This window comes from Odontesthes bonariensis, chromosome 9 (assembly GCF_027942865.1).
Source record: "Odontesthes bonariensis isolate fOdoBon6 chromosome 9, fOdoBon6.hap1, whole genome shotgun sequence".
Classification (NCBI taxonomy): domain Eukaryota; kingdom Metazoa; phylum Chordata; class Actinopteri; order Atheriniformes; family Atherinopsidae; genus Odontesthes; species Odontesthes bonariensis.
The window spans coordinates 10,132,462-10,154,160 of NC_134514.1; the positions used below are offsets into that span (position 1 = coordinate 10,132,462).

At 39.9% G+C, this 21,699-nt stretch overlaps 5 protein-coding genes across 8 annotated transcripts in view; all 5 read right to left on the bottom strand.

Annotated features, from left to right (window-relative positions):
- Positions 1–1,796: 1,796 nt before the first annotated feature.
- LOC142388776 (claudin-8-like) lies at positions 1,797–3,515 on the bottom strand. Its single transcript, XM_075474328.1, has one exon. It carries the CDS (start codon positions 3,373–3,375, stop codon positions 2,314–2,316), a length of 1,062 nt encoding a protein of 353 aa, XP_075330443.1. The 5' UTR covers positions 3,376–3,515; the 3' UTR covers positions 1,797–2,313.
- Positions 3,516–3,707: 192 nt separating this feature from the next.
- cldn8.1 (claudin 8.1) lies at positions 3,708–5,987 on the bottom strand. Its single transcript, XM_075473064.1, has one exon. The coding sequence runs from the start codon at positions 5,808–5,810 to the stop codon at positions 5,019–5,021; it is 792 nt and encodes a 263-aa protein (XP_075329179.1). The 5' UTR covers positions 5,811–5,987; the 3' UTR covers positions 3,708–5,018.
- A 705-nt stretch (positions 5,988–6,692) lies between these two features.
- cldn8.2 (claudin 8.2) lies at positions 6,693–8,128 on the bottom strand. Its single transcript, XM_075473063.1, has one exon. It carries the CDS (start codon positions 8,042–8,044, stop codon positions 7,145–7,147), a length of 900 nt encoding a protein of 299 aa, XP_075329178.1. The 5' UTR covers positions 8,045–8,128; the 3' UTR covers positions 6,693–7,144.
- A 730-nt stretch (positions 8,129–8,858) lies between these two features.
- LOC142389019 (claudin-3-like) lies at positions 8,859–9,341 on the bottom strand. The gene is given in 3 exon segments (XM_075474571.1): positions 8,859–9,180; positions 9,182–9,212; positions 9,215–9,341. Coding segments are annotated over 3 exon segments (480 nt in total).
- Positions 9,342–12,729: 3,388 nt separating this feature from the next.
- The window catches only part of LOC142388136 (rho guanine nucleotide exchange factor TIAM1-like), a 45,010-nt gene continuing 36,040 nt past the window's right edge, over positions 12,730–21,699 (bottom strand). For all 4 annotated transcript variants that reach the window (XM_075473065.1, XM_075473066.1, XM_075473067.1 and 1 more), the window contains 12 exons: positions 19,531–19,716; positions 18,418–18,486; positions 17,985–18,110; positions 17,789–17,897; positions 17,048–17,227; positions 16,819–16,937; positions 16,622–16,730; positions 16,108–16,166; positions 15,858–15,963; positions 15,642–15,729; positions 15,342–15,514; positions 12,730–14,381 (listed from right to left, as the gene is read on the bottom strand). In XM_075473065.1, the coding sequence (XP_075329180.1) occupies positions 13,837–14,381; positions 15,342–15,514; positions 15,642–15,729; positions 15,858–15,963; positions 16,108–16,166; positions 16,622–16,730; positions 16,819–16,937; positions 17,048–17,227; positions 17,789–17,897; positions 17,985–18,110; positions 18,418–18,486; positions 19,531–19,716 (1,869 nt within the window). In that variant the 3' untranslated portion in view covers positions 12,730–13,836. The remainder of the gene's footprint in view (positions 14,382–15,341; positions 15,515–15,641; positions 15,730–15,857; positions 15,964–16,107; positions 16,167–16,621; positions 16,731–16,818; positions 16,938–17,047; positions 17,228–17,788; positions 17,898–17,984; positions 18,111–18,417; positions 18,487–19,530; positions 19,717–21,699) is intronic.

Genomic DNA, 21,699 nt, shown 5'->3' on the forward strand with positions numbered 1-21,699 from the left:
GACCGTGCACTGTTCTTCTTCTGTCAAGGGTGCAACAATATGAAACACTTTCTGCTGACCGCTGTCAAAATAAAAGTTGAATTGATTAACATGTTGCAACAATGGCGACAAATCAACATGTTTAGTGTAGAACAAATCATATTTAGTTAAGATCTGTGTATTTTTCATAAATGACACAGCATGCTTCTTTAAATAAATCCACACATATATATATTTTTTTAGATGTTACCAGGAAGTATTGTTCTACTCTGGGTTTTTTCACCTGTAATTGTGGTAGTCAGAGCCTTGGTTAAATTGGATATACAGTACCAGTTATAAGCTTTGATACACCTACTCATTTACAATGAATAGGAAGATCTGTCCAAACTTTCAACTGGTGCTGCTCTTCCAAGCACAAAGCTGATTTTCATATCCAGCCCAATGTCTAGTACAAGCCGTGTAAGAATTTAAATGATTGCATTTTTCCTTCTGTAACTTTTGCTGCTTGCGCTTATCCGTTTAAAAGTCTTCACTTTTATTATGAAATCAAGTCTGCATCGTTTCTGGTATCCTCAGCTGTGCCTGTGGCTGACTTGACAAAGCTGATCATCCCCTCCCATACAGCCGCTCAATTGAGGGCACTGTCAAGCCGTTGATCCGCAAAAATGGATACGTCCTGAAGATTAACTTCAAATCTGGCAACATTCGACCTCAACAACGTCTTTGCTTTGGTACACCGAGGAATGATTAAATCTTTGCTGCAGTGCTGATGGAAATGCAGATTTAATCTACAAACTGGTTGGTGACGCTCCCTTGCAGATTAACTATCTCAAACTGTTGATCTCACTCAGTATTGTGGTTAAATAAATTGTGTTGAAGTGACTTTCACCCACTTTGCTTTATTGTTTGAAACAGAGCGGTTTGGGATGGAAGTTAGAAAGTTCTCCTGGCTGCAACTGGCATTGATGGTCCAAACCATACCGCTCTAATCAGGAGGGAAGCAACAAGAGTGTCCGATAGATTTCTTGGGATTAGTGTAATCTTACTGTTTTTTGATTCCCCAGAGGTTAGTTAATGTGGAGGGAATACTTCTACTTAAACTGCAACAGCAATGCTACTCTCAATTTGCATTTAATGTGAGAAAATATCTTGTTGCAGTTTGTAGTCTTTTGAACAGATTTTCTAAGATTCCAGTTTTGTAATAATAGATGTGTCACTCAATCATGTTCATCATTTGCATTTATAACTTGAAATAATAAAGTATCTGTGTTTTCTTCATTCCCTTAGATAAAGTTTAATTTCACATTATTTCACTTTTATTCTTTCTCTGGAAAAAAAATATTAGCTGATCAAACATTATGGAAAGAGGGCATTATTCCTCTGAAACCAGCAGTATTAATGAATAGAAGTTATAATCAGGCCCATGAATACATTCCTCGTGTTCTCTGCTGGCATCTAGTGGTGGAAAATGGTATCAACAAGGACTGTGTCAGGCCTACGAAGAGAAGGCATTTTCAAGGAGTTAGATCTTTCAGGATGCAATTGCAAAGACTATGAGTAGAATACGTGATATATATTTTTTTCATGGATATACAATTTGACAGATTTCTTTTCAGTTCAGTTGGGTTATTAATTGTCTTTAAAACAAGGTTTTGAGAAATATCTTAAAGAGAAGTTACTTACAGTTCCCTATTTCAAAATGCAAATTGCACCAGCAAAAATATTCAATATATCCAACAGTTTCCACTCATTCAGTCGCTTGGTCCCCCTGCCTGATGCCCCTCAGGGAAACAAGACAAAATGCCCACATTTGCTAGTTGAACTCCTTTATTCTACAAAATACATAGATCATCCATTAGGCAACATTAACCCATAATTTAATTTCAAAGATCATTGAAAATTATGATTATAATAGTGGTAAATAATTGTTTGATACTGATAAAACTCATGAGATAATATAATAACACTAAACTAATGATATGATAAGGGTATATAAAGACATCTTGATATTAATAAACATGCATGAGACACATGCGATGAAAAGTTTTACAAGTGTGGTCATAAAGATGGAAAATATTGAATTATGGTGTTCCAAACAGATGATTTCCTATAAACCTTATAGTTTAGTTTATACTAATAGCAGTTCAATGTTCAAGCTAATCACATAACTCCTGTTTTCACAGAGAGAGGCTGAACATGCAATTTTGTACAGGGATAAAGATAATTAATATAAGCAGGAATGATGATTCCATCTTCACAATGACCTTTTGGTGAGAGAAAGTAACAAGTGTTTGTAATGTGTGATCAGCTAAATAACTCACTTATGATTGTTCCTTATATGTAGATTCCTGAGCCGCTTCCTCTATACGACTCTGGCTGAATCCTTGATTTGTTATATGTTATGAAAACAGGAGTTTGTGGAACTGGATGAAAGCTGGACTGGTGGGATGCAGTGGCATTACCAGTATAAGTGGTTGAATATGGAGTGGTATTTTGGCTTATATACAAGGAGTTCCCTGGAGTGTACAGGCTGCCACCAGAGATGGAACTCCTCATAGAAGACTGGTTACCTTGATAGAACAAATATGCATTTTCAGGAGGACCTGGCTTGATCAGGGATCCATCACGTCTCATTAGTTGAGGGACATTTTGCAGAGGCATGGCAGACTGTTGTCCAATGGAACCATTGTTTTGCAGAAAATTCGGGTGTGGATATGGCGACAGGCTGGGAACACTTGAAATGGGATAATAGCTCATCAGAGTTGGTTTGCTGGGGGTTGTCCTGTAATTGAGTAAGTTAGGAGGGTACACATCAAACAAGCCTTTGTTTGAGGGCATACGACGGCAGACAAACAGCAAAGCTGAGGCAAACAGGAAGGCACCAGTCACCCAACCGATGTAGAGAGCCTCTCCTAGCTCTCTCCTCTGGGCATCAATCAGCAAAGGGTTGTAAAAATCCCTAATGATGACATGGCCTGTCCATGACACTGGAATGAAGACACAGATGCAAGCCATGAACTGCATAGTACCTGCAACCATGAGGATTATAGTTTTGACCCAATTATTTCCCTGAAAACAGGAGGTGCATCTCATCCCTGCCAGAGCCACTATCAGCCCCAGCCCCGACAAGGCTACAGAACAGCACATCAGACCCCTGGCAGCCTGGAGGTCCGGAGGCAGAAACAGCAGGGAATCGTACACCTTACACTGCATCCTGATGTTGGCTTGTCTGTAGCAGTTCATCCACAAGCCCTCCCAGCGGGTCTCCATCACAATTATGTTCTCTCCAATGAAGGCCGTCACTTTCCACATGGGCAACCCAGTTGTGGTCGCTGCACCGATCAGCCCGATCAGGCCAACACACACTGCAGCTATCTCAGAAACACCTTGAACCATTGTTCAATATCCAAGAGTCCAGCTGGTAAGTCCAAAGTTAGACTAACTAACTCCAAATCTTTAGCACATAGGAACAGAGACAGAAAACTTAATCTTGAGTGAGTGCGGTAAGGAGCTCACTCCACACAGCTTGTTTGTTGTAAGTGGCAGATTGTTATGGGAAAGATGCTTTGTGATCACCCGATTGGCTCACAGACATGGAGGTAAAGAAGACGTCTGCTTATTTTGTGTTTATGGTGTGTCAGACAATGTGGGCATATCACTGATATCAGTTTCTCCAACAGTAAACGCACAAAACAAGTCAGTAACAGATGAAAACTCTCAGGGAGGTCTTATAAGTCGCTATGTTTTTATTTTTCTATATTTATACGTGGTACAAAAAGCAAACATCATTACACAGTTTAGCACTACACAGCTCTTGCAATTCATGTATTGTCCACAGGGGAGCAGAGATGACCTTTATGGTCATGAAATGAGGCACAGTCCATATTACACAGTTTAAATGCATTTACCGCTTGCTTAGAACCAGAGAAATTGTTTTTGTGATTGTAACATTGTTTGAATTCTATTCAACAGTTCAACACACACTATATTTGTGCACTTTTTTCTTTTTTTTTTAGATTTGTTAAAAACAGCACGTTGTGACTGACAGTTCTAATTGAACTTGAAGTAATTTTCTCACTGAAAGTGAAATGAAGTGACCAGAAATCAGATGGAGAAATAATTGAGCAGAAAGAAATATTTCAGTGCTCAAACCTTCAGAGCACTGGGGTGGCAGGTTAGTCTCAATCGCTCTGTTTTTATTCAAAGTGACTTGCAAAGTTGTATCATGACATCAGCCTATTTCCGGTACTTGTCTCTCTGCCAAAAGTTTTCTCTGAGTCCACACCCTTAGCAAGCAGTTTTATCTGCATGTCAAGTTTGTTCAGCCATTTTCATCAGTTCCCAATTAAGTGCTCCAGGACAGAAATGCTAAACTTGGACAAAAAGACTCATATCAGAATATATCCAAATATCAAGTAAAAGATTTGGCTTGTAGTGTACAAAGTCATTGTGACACACCAGCCTTAGTTTTCCCCTTTGTGTTTCATATATTATATAAGAAACTGTTTCCCATTAAAAGTTGTTAGAAGATCACACATGTGATATTTGTAAAAACCTGTTTGAGCAAACAGTTAAGACACAATAAATGGGAAACATTGACTGGGGCCAGAGCTACATGAATCAGTCATGTGACAGAAACAATATACATTTTAACAGTAATTACAAATATACTTGTATCACAAAGAGGTTAAACATTGTAATGTATGTGTGTACACACACACACATATATATATATATATATATATATATATATATATATATTTCTTTTCTTTCTTTCTCACAGAATTAAGCTTATAATTACAGTGTGAGATAAAACTTGATGATTTTGATCAGAATTTAGGAAAAGTATTGGTGTTATTTTCATAACTTGCCAAACAACATACAAATATTTGCTTTCACGTTATTTGCATTATTTTCTCTTTTTCTTCTTTTTTTTTCTTTAACCAGAAATATAAAGATTGCACAGTCACGTCGAGCCATATTGAAAAGAAAATGTTTTGCATATAGGGACCATCATAGTTAATGAAGACTCAAAATGCTCATAGGTAAGCGACTCCGCTGCGTACAGAGGGGTATCTGGACTGGTAGCTGTAGTTGGTTGATACTTGTCTTGACAACATGGGCTGAGGTCGCGCTTGAGGAAGCATCACCAACTGTTGAGGCTGCAGAGGCTGTAGCGGCTGCATAGGCTGTAGAGACTGGGGAGAATAGGCCCTGTAGTCTGTGTTTCTGGTGTACACGTACCTCTCTGATCCTTTGCCTTCTGACTGTATGTTACAACAGATGAATATGCATCCTCCAGCAAACAAGAAAGCAGAGGCCACCCAGCCTATGTAGAGAGCCTCTCCGAGCTCCCTGCGCTGGGCGTCAATCAGCAAGGGGTTGTAGAAGTCCCTGATGATAACATGGCCTGTCCAGGATACAGGGATAAGGACGCAAATGCAAGCCATTATAATCATGCTTCCTGCAATGATAAGGACCAGTTGCTTAGCTCTGTCATTGTTAACAATACACGATGTGCACTGCATTCCCAGCAAACTGATCAGTAATCCGAGGCCACCGAGTGCAACAGCACAGCACATCAGCCCTCTTGCGGCCTGCAGGTCCGGGGACAGGGCCAGGAGAGAGTCGTACACCTTACATTGCATCCTGATGTCAGCCTGCCGAAAGCAGTTCATCCACAAGCCCTCATAGCGAGTCTCAAACACTATAATATTTTCCCCAATGAAGGCTGTGACCCGCCACATTGGCATTCCAGTGCTTGCAGCTGCCCCAATCAGTCCAATCAGGGTCAATAAAAGACCTACTATCTCCAGGGCTGAGTTGGCCATTCTGTGTCCTTTTAATCATCCAGACTCATGGGTAAAAGCGTGCAAGTGTACAAAGAAGTACATTTCCTCTATGGAGTGGCTTTGCATCCAAATGGAGGAGGAGGAGCAGGTTGATGTTCACCTGCTAACCTCTTCCCTGTGGATTTTACAATAGAGTGGGAGGGGGTGAGAATTTTGACCTGTTGCTAGGAGACTGAGTCCTCAGAGCATTTTTTTTTTTTTCTTTGCACACAAACCCCAGGAGCTTCTGTCAGCTGACACTTTGTTTATTCAGAGGTATCGATTTACATTCTCAGATCTCACTTTATACAGAAGCTTTGCGGGGAAAACATGTGTTTATTAAAAATTCAGCACTTGTACTTGTGTACATTTAAAGAATAATTTTTTTTTTTTTACCATTTGTTACTGAAAATATTACAAACATCACATCTATGTGTCTTAACATAGTTTTTTATTCAAAATCATTCACTAGAGTTGAGAGGTCATGTTACAATACCAAACATTTAGAAACTTCTAGTAAATAACTATTGTTATGAGTGTGTGTGTGTGTGTGTGTGTGTGTGTGTGTATGTATGTTTGTGCGTGCATGTAGGTAGGTGTCTTGTGTCAGTCTGTGCTCAAGAAAAAAGCTGGAATTTGCAGCTTTGACTTGGTTGAAATGGCCTCTTTGTTGGTTTGTATAGTGGGTGGACCTTTTTAAACAGCCTGGTTTGACCAGTTTAGGCACATTTCTATTGACAATAACGGAGGCAGCACTGTTTCAGCTCTTCATTTGCATGTCCGTCAGAGAAACAGGTTTAGTTTCTATAAAAATACCAAACTTTTAAGCATAAATTGAATTTGAATAAAAAAAAGACAGAACAACCTTTTTTTTTTTCAACATTATTTCTTTATTTGAAACTACAGTTGACCTTATATTTTGGTTTTCACTTTGAAAAAGTATGTACATTTACAATAAAAGCTCAAAGTAAACACAAATCATCTGAAGATAGGGTAAAAAGACTTAGTGCATAATTTGTACTCAAAGAGCATATCAGCAGAGCCTGAAAAGGCAGGTATGTCAACACATATCTGTTATAGTATCAGATTAGAACTAATAGCACAAATTAAACATATGTGAGGGAAAAGGCTCCAGCAATTCAGCATGGTTAATTACAATCAAATTACAAATAAGTTCTAAAATAATTTCAATCTCTGGACTACTTTGCCCAGTTCGACAAAGTAACAAAACATTAAGCCGTTTCTAGAGAAAGCCTGTTGGTCTCAGTCACTCAACTCTCCTTATTCATATGGGCCAAATCTTTGCCATTTTGAAAAACAAATTCCAAAATTGCCTAGTACTGACTCGGTGTGTATGCTACAGATCGTGGTGGAGGTGCAGAGTATGGAGGCTGGTAGTTGTATTCTGGCTGGTACGTGTATGGCTGATATGTGTACGCAGGTTGGTAAAGGCTTCCCCCAGGGTTGTATATAACCCTCTCATCCGTTTCTTGGGTGCGAGGAGCGTGACGGCACAGCAGAATCACTCCAGCCGAGAAAAGCAAAGCAGAGGTCACCCAACCAATGTAGAGAGCCTCCCCGAGCTCCCTCCGTTGGGCATCGATGAGCAGGGGGTTGTAGAAATCCCTGATGACAACATGGCCAGTCCAGGACACAGGGATCAGGGTAGTGACACAGCCCATGAGGAAGAGACAGCCTCCAGCCACAAGAACAATGTGCTTGGTGCGAGCACGATGGTCCACCACTCTGGTACATTTCATTCCCACTGCTGAAACGATGAGGGCAAATGTGGTCAAAGCCACTGAGCTGCACATCAAACCTCTGGCAGCCTGGAGGTCCGGAGGCAGAAACAGCAGGGAATCGTACACCTTACACTGCATCCTAATGTTGGCTTGTCTGTAGCAGTTCATCCATAAACCTTCCCAGCGGGTCTCCATCACGATGATATTCTCCTCGATGAAGGCTGTTACCTTCCACATAGGCAAGCCTGTCACGGCTGCCACTCCAATTAGTCCAATGAATCCGATGACAAGGGCCACAACCTCACAACAGATGGCATTTCTGCTTTTTCGTCTCTCAAGTCTCTGTTTTTCCTCCAATATCGAGTCTTGGTAATCTGCATAGTTCTGGGCTTGCTTCTCATCATAGTAACCCCCTGCGTAAGTCCCTGGATAAGACCCTGGGTAAGATACAGGTGGCTTGGTATAGCCACTGTAAGCAGTGTAAGAGGCCATTGTGGCTAAAGCCAAGAGCCAAAGATGCTGTCTTTGGCTGTACTCTTACAGGAACAAATCTGAGGAGGAAGGCAAGTCAAGGAACTTATACACCCACAAAAAAAACAACACTAACGATGCAATGCGGCCTTACTGGTTAAGCTGCTTTACAGCTATGCGATAAATGGTGAGAGACCAAAGAGTGATACTTGTTTTGAATAAAAATGAAAGTGCCACTACTAACAATCAACTCTTTGGTCTTGTGATTATCTACTTTATCACCCTTCTTTGCAAACAAATTAATTCCCGGCTGATCAAAATATACCTATTTAAACTATTGATAGACACCTTTTCAATACCCCAGAGATGTTTTTTTTTTTATTCACATATAATTTAGGCAGCAAACAGGATTGAAAAATATCATATATGCAAAATCTCTTTGCCATTACTGGTTGAAACTTGCAGCAGAAAAGTTAATTAAATGTTTGGCCTCTTTTGTCTCTGAAAAATATTGCCATCTTCAAACAATTAGACATGGATACACAAAACTGAGAAAAAGAAAAAAAAACATACAAAAAAGCCACACAGTGTCATCTTTATAGATACATTTATGTAGTCTGCACATTTAAATGGGTTTAAGTATAAATCTGTTGTCTCACAAATTGAAGGTTGATACGAGGAGCACAGATGTCAACCTGCCCATCCCCCTAGAGGTAAAGTGAGCTGATAGAAAGGTGTTGAGCAAAGAAACCTGAGGCGGGTCAGTTTCCTTAAAACACTGAACTGTCTTCTTGCCAGCAGGTCTTACCTTGTCGCTTCCACACTGAAGTTTTCCTTACGTCAGCTCGCATTTCTGAGCATCTCGTAATGTTGGACTATAGAAGGTTCTGATAACAGTGTAACCGACCCAACTAACAGGGATGAGTGCAGTCAAACAAGAAAGCAGATACAAACTCCCCCCTAAGGCCAGAGTGATGTTCTTCTTCTTCATATTATCATGATAACAGTTGCTCTTCTGGATTCCACATCATGTGACAATCAGTGAGATGACAACAAGGACTATGGAGAAACACATTAGCCCCCTGGCTGCTTGTAGCTCTGCTGGGAGACTCAGCAGTGAGTCGTGGACCTTGCATTGCATCCTGATATTAGCGTCAGTAGCAGGTCATCCACAAGCCTTCCCATACCCTTCCATGACAATAAGATTGGCCCCGATGAGGGCAGAGACCTTCCAGGTGTGCAGGGCAGTAACAGCTATTGTTACAAACAGGCCAATGACGGCCAGGGCCAGTGCTAAGACCTCCGGCTTTGATTTCATGGTTTACCAGAAGTGTGGTACCGTCTTTTTTCTTTCGTCAAATGTACAGACTACTCAACCTGTCTGTTTTACAAAGTCCTAAATCTGTGATAGTATCACCACGCATGCAATGTCACCCCGCTGGTTTGGACTCACATGATCTTTAATCAAACCAGTGTTTAGCTCAAGTCAAGAAAACCACACTGGCTTTGTTTTTCACTTGTTGCTGAAAACCAACTGAATTTTACTCGGTTGTCTTCTATACTTGTGACATACATACATATTGATCACAAGAGTACGAATAACCTACCAAGTGGAAAACTTCAAAGTTTATGTCATATTCTGTGTTTCCTTTCCATGAAACGTTAAGCAGAGGTTAATATTTAAGCAGTTGAAACCAACAGCATCAAGTCAGATTACAAATTGACTGAAAACTATAAAATACAAAGACAAGCGACATGTTCTTTTTTGGATTATTCCAGGAACGGGTGGAAAAGCTGCATGTCTGTTAGACCCCCGAGGATAACGCACGCTCATTCTTTTCAGTTCAAGCCCACATACAGACTATAACTTAAAGTGCTTTGTCTTGTCAAGATAAGACATGATCCTATTTCCCAGCAACACCTCAGCAGTAACTTGGTCCCGTCTCCTCTTAGTTTGCTTTCTTGTTGTGTAACTGTGATGCATGTCTGACGCAGCACTGAATCCTGTTGTAATACCTGCCCGGCAACTCATTTTATTTTATTTTGTGTTGTGTTTTGTAGTATTGAAAAATTATGATTTGAAATGAGTGATTTGTTTTTCTAAACCATTTCAGTGGGCTTTGTACTCATTAAATGTGTTTAAGATAATTGGACTGCAGCAGACACCTCCTTCCCCCACATCTTTCCATCATCATGTGAGAGACTCTCCATGCAATCATCTCTGTAACATTTCAAAACAAAAGTTCTGATATTCACACCCACGTCACCAACACTTGACTATTTCTCAAAATCCTCCCAGTGGGGCTGATTAGAGCTAAGAAGGAAATGTTTTGTAACAGTGGGGGATTTCAGAGCCACTCCTCTATTCAAACCTTATTTGGTCTACGACAGGTAACACCCTGTCGATCACCTTGTTTCTGAGAAGTAGGAGAGACTAAACAGAACAGCAGAGAGATCCTGTAGCATGAGAGGTCATAAACAGGAACAGAAACTGGAGAGCTTGTTGAACAGGTTTGATGAGTGATACTACCGGCACATCCTTAGCTACTTCAAATGTAAACAGATCTGCTCACACAGACAAACCCACAATCAGGACGTCTATTACATCAAAGCTGTGCTGTGAAGTAATTCCTGTCGCTGTTTGCATCTTAATGTGAAAGTAGGCTTGAACTGGATTTGATTCCAAATAAAGTTAGTTCAAACTAAGATCCAATGGAGTACACAGTGAGGTGTAAGATATTGGTGGTGTGTTGAAGAAAAAACAAAAAATATGAAACAGACTTTGTGTGCCACCTACTGCATGCACGTATAACTACACATTGGAAGGCAAGATTTATCGCTTTCCAGTGTTGACTACTTAAAGGAAATCTAACTGAATGGAATTTCCACTTTATTTTCTGATCTACTATCACACAATACTCTGTTTATTTGTAGATTCAAGGTTTAGAAAGAAAATCTCATAGATAAAGCTTGTGAATTTTATCTCTGGTAAGAGATTTAAAAAGGAGGGGGACAGCAGGGTAATCCTGGCTCCAGTTGAATAGTTTAGTCTGGAAGCATCTAAGTAGCAGCCATGATGAGAGCTGTTCAAATTCTCTAACTGTTGAGGAAAGGAGCTTCAGAGCTTCCTTTATCATCTCTTTCAGCATCATTTACTATTTGCGGACGCAAATTACAGAGCAATTTTATATTATACTCATCAAGTTGCACTAACTATGATTCATGTGGATAGATATGAGAAGAGCCAAGCCGGAACACCACAAAACTAAACGTGTGTAAAACAAAAACCTAAGAAATAACAAAACCTGAGTGTAACGCTTTGCATGAACAGGAACAAGATCTGACAGGGAAAACCATGAGTAGACAACAACAACAACAAGGATCTGACAAATGTTGTGGCCAAGCAGGGAGACTAAATACTGTGGGGAGAGTGTTTGGGGAGTGAGTGCAGCTGAGGATGAGTGAAAACAGGTGAAGGGACTGGAGCTGAGGAAAAAAGTGAGGAAGTGACAGAACTGAGACCAGAGAGAAAAAACAAAAGAAACAGATCGTGACAGACCCACATCACTGCATAATGTAAGTGTGGTTGAAAAGAGCTTAGGTACATTTTTTTGACTATTTGACCGAACCCCCTGTTTCATCGCATCCTTTGGCCATTCATATATATGTGGTTTGCATCAGATAAAGCATTTAGTCTCAAGTGATGTTTCCCCTTCATCTGAAAGAGCTTTTGTGTGTTGGGAGGGAAGACTGGCAGGTTTGAGAGGGGATCAGGAATACAAAAGAGATAAGATTGTGAGAAACATTGATTATACTGTCTAGGGCATGTGCAGCCACGCTTCTCCATGTCAGCCTGAATTCTGTCACTTATTCTCACTGTTATTATTAAACAACGTCTTACAGTCAACTTCCCAGACTAAGCTCAATATTTTTAGCAATTTTTTTTTTCATTAGTTATGAAAGCGTTCTCTAGACATAGGACTGACTCATCTCTTCTTATGAACTTTACTGTCTGTGAGATATGTTCATAGGAATTTAGACCAGAAAACCAACTTAACGTTCAGAAAGCAGTTTTTCCACTTGAACTTATTTCTACTCAAGATAGTAATGAGAAACAGCAGTATCTGGGGCTTTCATATAATTGTGGTTAAGAGTGGAAAAATTGACATCTTGACTTTTTACCCTGGTCACATTAATGTGCAGTGATTATATGAGCTGCACCTGAATTTCATCTCATAAATGATGGTGACATTTGAGAGAAGAAGAGAGCCTCGGTAAACAAAGAAATCAAAAGAAGACATTCAATAACAACCGAGGAGCCGGAGATTCAAGATCTGCAAAGTATTGATTTCTGATTCGAGGAGGAGCAGACAATTAATAATAAGACAAAACAGGGTGGTCTGTCCATTTATTCGAGTGGTTGTGTAATGAGTGTTTATTTTGTCTTTAGTCTTCATTCTGTTATTATCTCTATTTCCTTTCCAGTTATAATAGATATTTGACGCCCCTATCATCACTAAGACATTACATCAATCAGCCAACCAACGTTAGCACAGGTTTGTTCTGTTGTTCTCAGGTATGGTGAGTAGTTTGGATGTGGTTTTCTCACACCTCATAACTGCTCTGCAGAGATGTCTGCTCAGCTGTACAGATCAAGTTAGGCTGCTGAATAAAACCACGCAAACAAATAAATTACTACAGAGGGGTTTTGAATTATAAGTAGGAAACAAATGTTTTATTATGATATCAATACATTTTATATATACAGAGTAATAAAAATGCAGTCTTAGTAGCACAATGAGTTGTTTACGAGTATGACTTCTTTCACTGTTCAGCCATACTGTAAGTATTTACCCTTGATTGCATGAGCAATATGGACTTTCTTTGCAAAAAAAAAAAGTTACTTGTTTGTTGCCAACAAATTCATTTACAAATGAATAAATAAAAGCATTGCTTTGTAATGTATCACTAGTAAACCATCTTCTTGAACACACAAGACCTTCTAACGAAGCTGATGTGAAAATTATCTACAATACGGAGAGTGAAGTGTCAGGGAGTGTGCATGAGCGACAATGCTGAAAACTCAAAAATATGGTTTCACAGTAAACAAAATCCCGAAACAGCAAATACAAATTCAAGTAAAACAGGATAATGTTAAATAAAATAAACTGAAATTCTCTCAATTTTTGACGTGAGGGCTGTTACATAATTCTGCAGTTAAATGTAACAAGAGAAATTCTTTATTTTCCAGACTACCATCATTTTAGTCTGCCAAACACAAAATCAAAATCATTACACAAGTCAGTGTATGTGAAAATATACAAGTACAGTGAACTATGCAAGACAAGACCATAGTTTGCAATTTATTATTCTATGTCTTTAAGGACAAATAACACACAGCCCTTAACTATCATAACATCTCTGAGTTGAACAAAACCAATATTAATCTTCTCACAACAACCAAATTTGGCAACAGCAGGCGGGACTATAAAATGCCGCCTAAATGTGCAAACCATGCCAATCAAAGCAACTGATTAGACTCCATGATTGTACCATTAGTTCATCTCTCAAAGGTAATGCTTGACATTTAGGAAACAGCATCTGATTTGGGATGAAGCTCCCTCATTCTGGATTCCTTTATTGCTCCACAAATGATCTGATCTGTACAAAAAAAGCATTCAGCATAAGTAAAGTCTAGAAGGATATACTGTTTTTTCTACTAGCTGTGCGATTATACATCAATGCTCATGCATTGTTGGTGATGAGTGATCTTTGTGCAGCCCGTGTAAAGACATGCCTGTTCCCATCGGCTTTTAGATGGAACAGTCTGGGGATGTACCTGTCAGCTCCCTTCGTACCCAAATCTGATCCGTCTCTGCTGGATTCTGAGCCTCCATGTTGTCATTTATGGAGCTGTTCTCCGTGTCAGATAGCTTCACATCATCTGGTGTCTCGCTCGCATTTGGGGATTTAAGGCTCTCACTCTCCTCCGTTTCTGTACCCCCCAAAGACAAAGCCATCAAGGGCCCCACCAGATCAGATTCATTGGATAGAGCTCTGGGTGTCTGGCAAAACTCGTCATCGTCATCACTAAGGATGTCTGTCTCTTTCACCTCTTCCTGGTCTTCGTACTCCTCTAGGTCGAACTGCTCCTCCACCCAGCGGTCTGTATCAGCTGCTAGCTCAGACTGCTGGTGCTGATCTGGCTCATTCTTCTGCTGCAGCCTTTTGGAGTCGGGCTCCTGCGGCGATGCAAGGTCCTGCTGCTCCGGGTCCCCATCAAAAACAATGTCGGTGTCTATGGTGAAGCGGTTGCGCACCAACTTTCTTCGGCCTAGTGTCCTGGTTGGAGCAGATGCTGCAGAAAGATCACAAACACATAATCGATCACAGTGAACAGTTTAAAATCTTGGGACATCACTCTGGGATTTAGTATTAAAAAAAGTATGTCAATTTCCATATTTTGAGAATTATGTTGGTATATAAAAAACTAATTATAATGAACTATAAGTGCCGTCCGCAACATGGAGTATACACTGTTGCTTTAATAGTTTGATCATTCAGTGTTCTCCTGTTTTCTGTGGGTTTCAGGTTTCCTCTCTGACCCTGAACCTGCCACCTCTTTCTCTTTGAACAGACCTAAGGTTCTTTCAGAACTACCAAACACATTATTCAGCACAACACTAAGACTACTGTCTTTCTGCTTTTTCAGTTTCAAAGGGCTCCATATTTCAACACTTATAAAACATCAACAAACGTGCCTGAAACTCTGCCATTTTGTCTGTCTGAACCCAGCTCTGCTCTTTGTATTTGAGTGTGTTGGGGGGGGTGGGGGTAGGGGTTAGGGGGTTAAGAACTGGACAAAAACTGACCAAACCACTCTGCATGGTTACATACACAATTCAGTCAATCAATGGATACAGCTCAACTGGGCCATTTCCATCTTTCCATCCTTTTAACCATTTGTTACCATGATGTTCCCCCTGACAATTTCCACCTATGATGTCAAGTAGCAGATTATGACAAAGTTTTCTCTTTCTGGAGAAAGTCGAACATCATCCTAACAGTTACAAACGATAAAATCCAAGTTAAATACATTACATTTTCCTTAAGCAGCCATGACACTGTTATATTTGCTTTATTTACAACCGCAGCTTTCTTTGGCTGCAGTTATCTTGCAAAACATTCATTAAATTTCCTAGGTTAAAACCATCAATGAAAAACCTGGATTCAACAAAAAGATCGTATCTGTGTCAGTTCCGAAGGAATTGGGACACTTGGAGCTGTAGGATGAATGCAGCCACAGTCTGACATTTACCGGCTCTATTTATGGCTGGACGGGCCCCCTTCAGGGCACAGAGTCGTTTTCCTCCAAATGGCACATACTGCTGGTTGAGGGGTAAACTCTCTGTTTTCAGGAGCTGCCGGCGATGTTTTTCCCTCAAAATGGAATGGACGGTCTTCAGAAAGTCTTTTCTGCTCTCTGGAGAGCTGAGGGGGAATAGAAGGGCACGTTATCAGTTTGTCACTCTGATGATAACAGCAGGCAGGGCTGTATCAGTTCCACGAAAGCTTCACTCTGCAGTGGAATTCAACGTCTTCTTGACGGGTTCCTCACCTACAGCACAGTTGAAATGTCCTCTCTGGCCTTCCCTCCGACTCCGATTTTATGTGAACAATCTCACACACAGCAGAACTCTCGCCATCTGTGGTAAACACACGTTATTTCATTAACAGAGCAATCTGGTAAGATTTTCCAGAACAATTCTTCCTGGATTTAGAATCAGACCTCTGTGCTTCTACAACACAGTGCAGTATTGATTGTGTAGGCTACCTGCGTTGGCCAAGGATCTGACTTGAAGGGCATCTGTTGGGATCATGTGACGGAAGCGGAAGGGGTCTTTTTCTTCGGAGGATATGGAAACTCGATGGGAACCACCCTTAAATCAGTAAAATATTGTTTTGTAAACTTCCCTGAACTATGCTTGGAAAATAGCTTTAACTTAAATGTTGCTTGTTCAGGTACAGAATCTAAAAAATAGGATTTAGTGTTGATTTCGTGTTTTGCTTGTGTGAAAACCCACCATTTTTTTCTTCTGCTTGGACCCTTCTTTGCAGACAAAGACCACTGCTGTTTTGAACACTGAGGAGCATTAAGGGGAGAGAAATTTCAGATTATTTGATACAGAATAATTTTTTTTACTGTAAGCGATTACTATTTGAAAAGACACAAGGACACAAATGCTGGCTCTGGCCCAAGAAAGCAGAAAATTAAATTAGATTATTTGACAAGGAGAAACCCGCTGGGGAAGGTGTACGGATGCAGTTTTTTGTTTATGTTTGTCAAGTCATCAAATGAATGGAGGAACCAAATCTTTATTTTTATTTGGCAAAAGTAATGATTCAGTTATTAAATCCAAATAACGCTCAAAGGCTTGCCTTTGTTGAAGACAGAATGAATATAGTCCTATTATTAATATGTGTATGTTATTGCAAAGTGCCATCAAAGTTCATTTAGCCTTTTTCACAGTGTAACATGTGTAACCGTAGCTCGAAAACCAAAAAAAACTGCATTATATTTCATCATCCCTGACGTACCAAATGTTGCCAATTGTGGTTCTTTCTTCCACTTTCCTAAGGAGGCAGGCGGGTTAATCCAGGTCACAGTGTTGTGGAGCAGCAGGTCACCCATTGACAGATCAGCAACCTGGCAATTGTAGCAAAATATCAGCAGTCACCCCACAGGGACTCTTTATTCACCAGAACAAATCCAAGCCTCATTTATCCAACCCCACCTCTTTTTTTTCACTGCTCTGCTCGGTGATGAGCTGGTCGAACACCGCTCCGAACTCTTCGTGGATCTTTTGCATCTCATTGATGTGGCTAGCAACCTTGTTCATGGCTTTCATAGCAACTTAAGTGATTAAGAAAACAACATCGTTAGAGCTGAACTTTTGATTGTAGATGTATATGCTTCAGTTCTCGTCTGTCATCTTCTCAGTCAGCCATGAAACTCTGTCTTACCATCCAGGTGGTAGTGTTCCTCACTGTCTGGGTCTGTCAGGGAGTGGAGTTCCCTCAGCAAGAGGGGATATTTCAGCACCCTCTGTATGGGTTTGATTAGGTACGATTCAAGGGTAGAAGAGTGCTGCTGCTTCGGGTTCCGCTCATCAAGGAAGGCCTTGAAATCAGGGTCAGTTTTGGCTGAAATGATGGATAAAGAACATTAGTGTGTGTGAGTATGATACTATTGAGTGGTTTACTCAAGTCATTTTAGGTATGGTTTGTAATCCACAGTAAGAAACTTGGTGATGGTGGTATAAACACGTTAGTTTTGGTAAAACGTACACCCAGTTGATGTGCATTTCACTTGAAAAAACAAAATAAAAACTGTTCACTGCTTCAGGAAACAGCTTTATCCAAACAACCGTACAAAACTGCATGAGAGATAATCAGCTGACTCATTGAATATAAATGTGACAAACAAAGTGATCCATTGAAGTTTTAAAGGGAGTGGGTGTACAAGCTACAGAACAGGCTGTTCAACACGGCTCATTATATATCATGCAATCATGCAGGGCTTTCCACCCTGATAGCCTCCAGTTTAAAAGTATGCAAGCAGAGGTTGGATGGATAAGCCTGCGCACCAAGACTCTACAGAGCAGATATATGGAGATTTGCAATTCAAGGCAGATGGTTGACGAATGAATACGTCTTTTGCTTTGAGCCAAGGAGAAATGTCAACCCAGGAGCACATTTACTCACCCTTTACAAGAACCTTTGGGACTTTGGTGTGGCTGGCGCAGAAAGCACTGTAGATTTTAAAACGGTCTGCATAGTAAAGAAAAGAGCCTCCCAAGGAGAAGAGGATTTTCTGGGGAATAAAAAGAGTTTTTGGTTCCTATAAATTCTTGCTGCTCGTCATATCTTTTGATGTATGTTTCACAAAGAGAAGGTATACCTTAAACTGATCGACTCTCTCAAGCTTCTCCAGATCTGGAACCAGTCGGGTCCCATCTTCCAGGGTTTTGAGGAACTCAACCTGGAACTGCACCATTTCTAGCAAGTTGCCGAACAAAACATCCAGCTGGAGGAAAAGTCCATTTGAGTACAGATAAGAAAATTCTATCATTTAACAACATTCCATAGTATTTAAAAAAGATAAAAAAATAATAATAATAATTAATTAAAAAATTGATTTAACTGTTGCAACTGCATGAAAAAAAATCTCTTTACTTTGCAAACCTCACTTTTCATCCCCTCGTTATCCCTCTTGTCCTACACAGCTACACTTCTCATGATTATGTAACCAGCCTTTATTCGAACATTTCACCACTGTTAGCATTTAAAAGCAAAGTTGCCCCTAAAAGACCCGTGGGTAACGTATTACATACCTCATCCTGAGTTAGGAAGGTCTCTTTCTGCAGTGGGGTTAAATACCTCCCAATGAGGCAATTGAGATCCTGCAGAACAAGAGTAAAATGGGTTTGATTCAGGTTCACCGACAGTAATTAAGTTGAATGCTTTTTAAATTTTTATTTTTACAAATATTTCACAACAAAATAGGTCTAAAGAGAAGGAAATATTGAACCCATAATAAAAGCCAGAGGAACAGGCATTTCTGCATGTGCTTTTAAGGAAAATTATGGTATAAATATTTAATAAGCCATGTAAAACAGCTAATTCCTAACTGCCTTACAACTTACAACGACTGCCTGGCAATCACTAGTAGTTTAAAATTCAAAAGAGCCTAAATGTTCCTGTGCTCAGACTGTCATAGAAATAATTAAATAGAAATAGTTAGTAATATTTTGCAGAAAATAGGAGCTAACAAACTGCATGATCCACATCAGTAACAAGCTGAAATTTACAAAGGTACAATAAATAAGTTTATACTTTGGTTAGGTAATGTTCAATAAGGCAGACAAGCACACAAATCATATGAACAACAATTGCAGCATTCATATTTTCAAAGTTAATTAGCAGTTAAAGTCCGTGCTAGTATTTTGCTTATGGCTTGTTGCTATTAGCAATTCAACTTCAAGTACCACTTCTGCACACAAAGAAACATTGTGCACCCACATGTCTGACTGTCCCTAATTTGAACAAATCGCCCAACAAAAACAAACCATCCTTTCGAAGGTTGTACAGCACATGATCAATCATGCATGATGTGATTTCTACGATAAGTACATTTGTGCCCCCTGATATGAGGTAGAACACTTTAGACAGCCCTGACATTATCCCATTATATACCATCTCTAACCCAGTTATTCCAGTGAGCCATATTCATTCTGGATTGGAAGGAATTGGAAAATATCCAGGCAAGGGCACAGCTGTGCCCCCCTCATATCTCCAGGGACACTAAGATCAATTATTCATATAAGATAGGTAATACGTAGGGCAAGCACAAGCCAAGGCAGGTAAAAACTCAGATCGATGGACAGGGCAGCATACGCACTCACAAACACCATCTTCCTTGTACAAGTAAGACGACTGATACTGACTTTGACATAGGTGCGTTCGGTCTCCACAAGTTCACAGATGACTTTGCGAAGCTTGTCGGCATCAGAAAGCTGTCGGGGAGTTGCAGTAGGTGGAAAGGGTGAGTCCGGGCTCGGCGAAGAGGACCCACACTCCAAGGGATTCATATCATGGAGACTGCGACAGAAAGCAGCGACCTGCTCCGTACTCTGCAATGAAGCAACGAGACAGATAAGTGTTGAGATTAAAAATGATTCAATTATAATCCAAACCTGAAGAAATATGCACTCAGCAATCGATCAGCACCTTAAATATTATTGTGCAAGCGCCACCTTCTACCTACCGATCTGCACTGATTCATGACTGTGCAGAGAGTGAGCCTGGAAAGAGGCAGAGAGGCAGCTCTAAAAAAACCATTTGCACTAATTTGGTCTATTTTCAGTCTATCATAACTATGACTTTCCGCCCCCCTCTCTTTCACTGACTTCCCTGTTTTCCCTTGTGCTTTTTCTTCTTACTGATGTATCAGTGGTGTAACGATTGAACTCTTTCACAGAATCAAAATATACACACAACAGTCTGTCTACAAAGAGTATGGGTTGCCGTGGTGACCGACCCTGATGTGCATTAGACTATTATTTTGGACAAAAATAGACCCTTCTCAACAAAAGCCTGAACAAATACAGTTACTGTGTCTGCAGGAGGCTACGGCCTCAGGCAGCGAAAAATTGAAAAAAAGCCCTTTAGTTTTTCATATTAATAAAAACACTAAACAAAAAGGCTCTCATAACATCCATCAGAAGATGATTTAATACTTTAATAATTTATTGAATTAATTTATCTAAAACTATTTACTTTCACTGGGAAAGTTGTACGGGGCAGTTATGGCCATACAACAGGTAAACCTAGCAGGTGTAAGAGCCTAACGGGGGACTAAGATGCTTCTGCCTCATAATATGCGGTGTTTCATAAACTTGGCAGAAGCAAATGTATCCGATCACACCTACTACTTCCTCTGAGAAATAATAATAGTATAGCCTCCACGCAGCTGCAGGGGATGGAACATTCGAATTCTCAGATAAAAATAATCTTAATTAAGATCTGAGCTCCTGTCAATCTACACGGCTCAGCACATCAAAACAACTATGTCCTTTGCATAAAATAGAATGTACAAAACAAAAGTGCAATATTAATTTTACGGGGAATTTCTTTCAAGATTCCCCACTGAGCAGACAGTAGAAACAGGCATTTCGTTCTATTGTGTTCTCTTCTATCATAGGATAAATAAGATAAGGAAAATGAAAAAAGTGACGACTCGAACAGTGTGTTATTCTATGACTTCCACAGCCCTTCTCATGTTTGAAAATGACAGGGACTATCCATATTGTTATCTAATCAGACATTCACATGTGAGGCTTGAAAGCCATTTGTCCCGCTTGACAAATTTCCCCAAATCATTAGGCAGCCCCCAGATCAACTAGGACTTGTTAGTCACGGCTGTTGTTAAATGCATCTTACTGTAACATCAAACTACATTTTCTGCTTATTCTGAAGCATCCACACTGGGAGAAACTGGTCAACTATTTGCTGAAAAAGAGTTGACAAAGCTCATGTATACAAGTAAAACCATTTAGATAGTAACGAGGGCTCCACTATTTGAGTATCTGTCTAATGCTTTAGATTCTTTTGGTCACAACATTTGTCAAGAATAAGATGCCGTCTGTGTTTTGATGTTTCTGCCAGCGGGTGGTCTAAAGATATTTGAACCTTGAGAAACATTTACATATTGTAGCCATTATTTTTTACTTTTTATACAAGATATTTATTTTCTAACACAGTACTGTATTTTTTTATGCTGATGATACCAGCTTGTGGGCATTTGCCATATTCCAGCTCACACTGATCTGCAGACCTTCCCCTCTCTGATTTAAAAAAGACGACTGATTTTGTGTTTACATTTAAAAGCGTCACTAAAGCTTGCCTACAGAGCAACTTCTATTCAAATGTCCTTCCCAGGTTTGTGTGTGGTACTGTCATCTCTATGAAGAAGACAGTCACAGCATAGCCTTTTTACAGTCGAGGCTCCACATATAAACTGCACTTATTTGCACTTTTGCACTACTTTTATATAACTTTTCCTTCACTACTTGTAATCTGTCATTTAAATTGACATAAATTGATTTAGCATTTGC

What these genes read in the sequence shown, in the direction of transcription:
- LOC142388776 (XM_075474328.1), bottom strand. Translation starts at nt 3,375, where the DNA reads ATGGTTCAAGGTGTTTCTGAGATAGCTGCAGTGTGTGTTGGCCTGATC.
- cldn8.1 (XM_075473064.1), bottom strand. Translation starts at nt 5,810, where the DNA reads ATGGCCAACTCAGCCCTGGAGATAGTAGGTCTTTTATTGACCCTGATT.
- cldn8.2 (XM_075473063.1), bottom strand. Translation starts at nt 8,044, where the DNA reads ATGGCCTCTTACACTGCTTACAGTGGCTATACCAAGCCACCTGTATCT.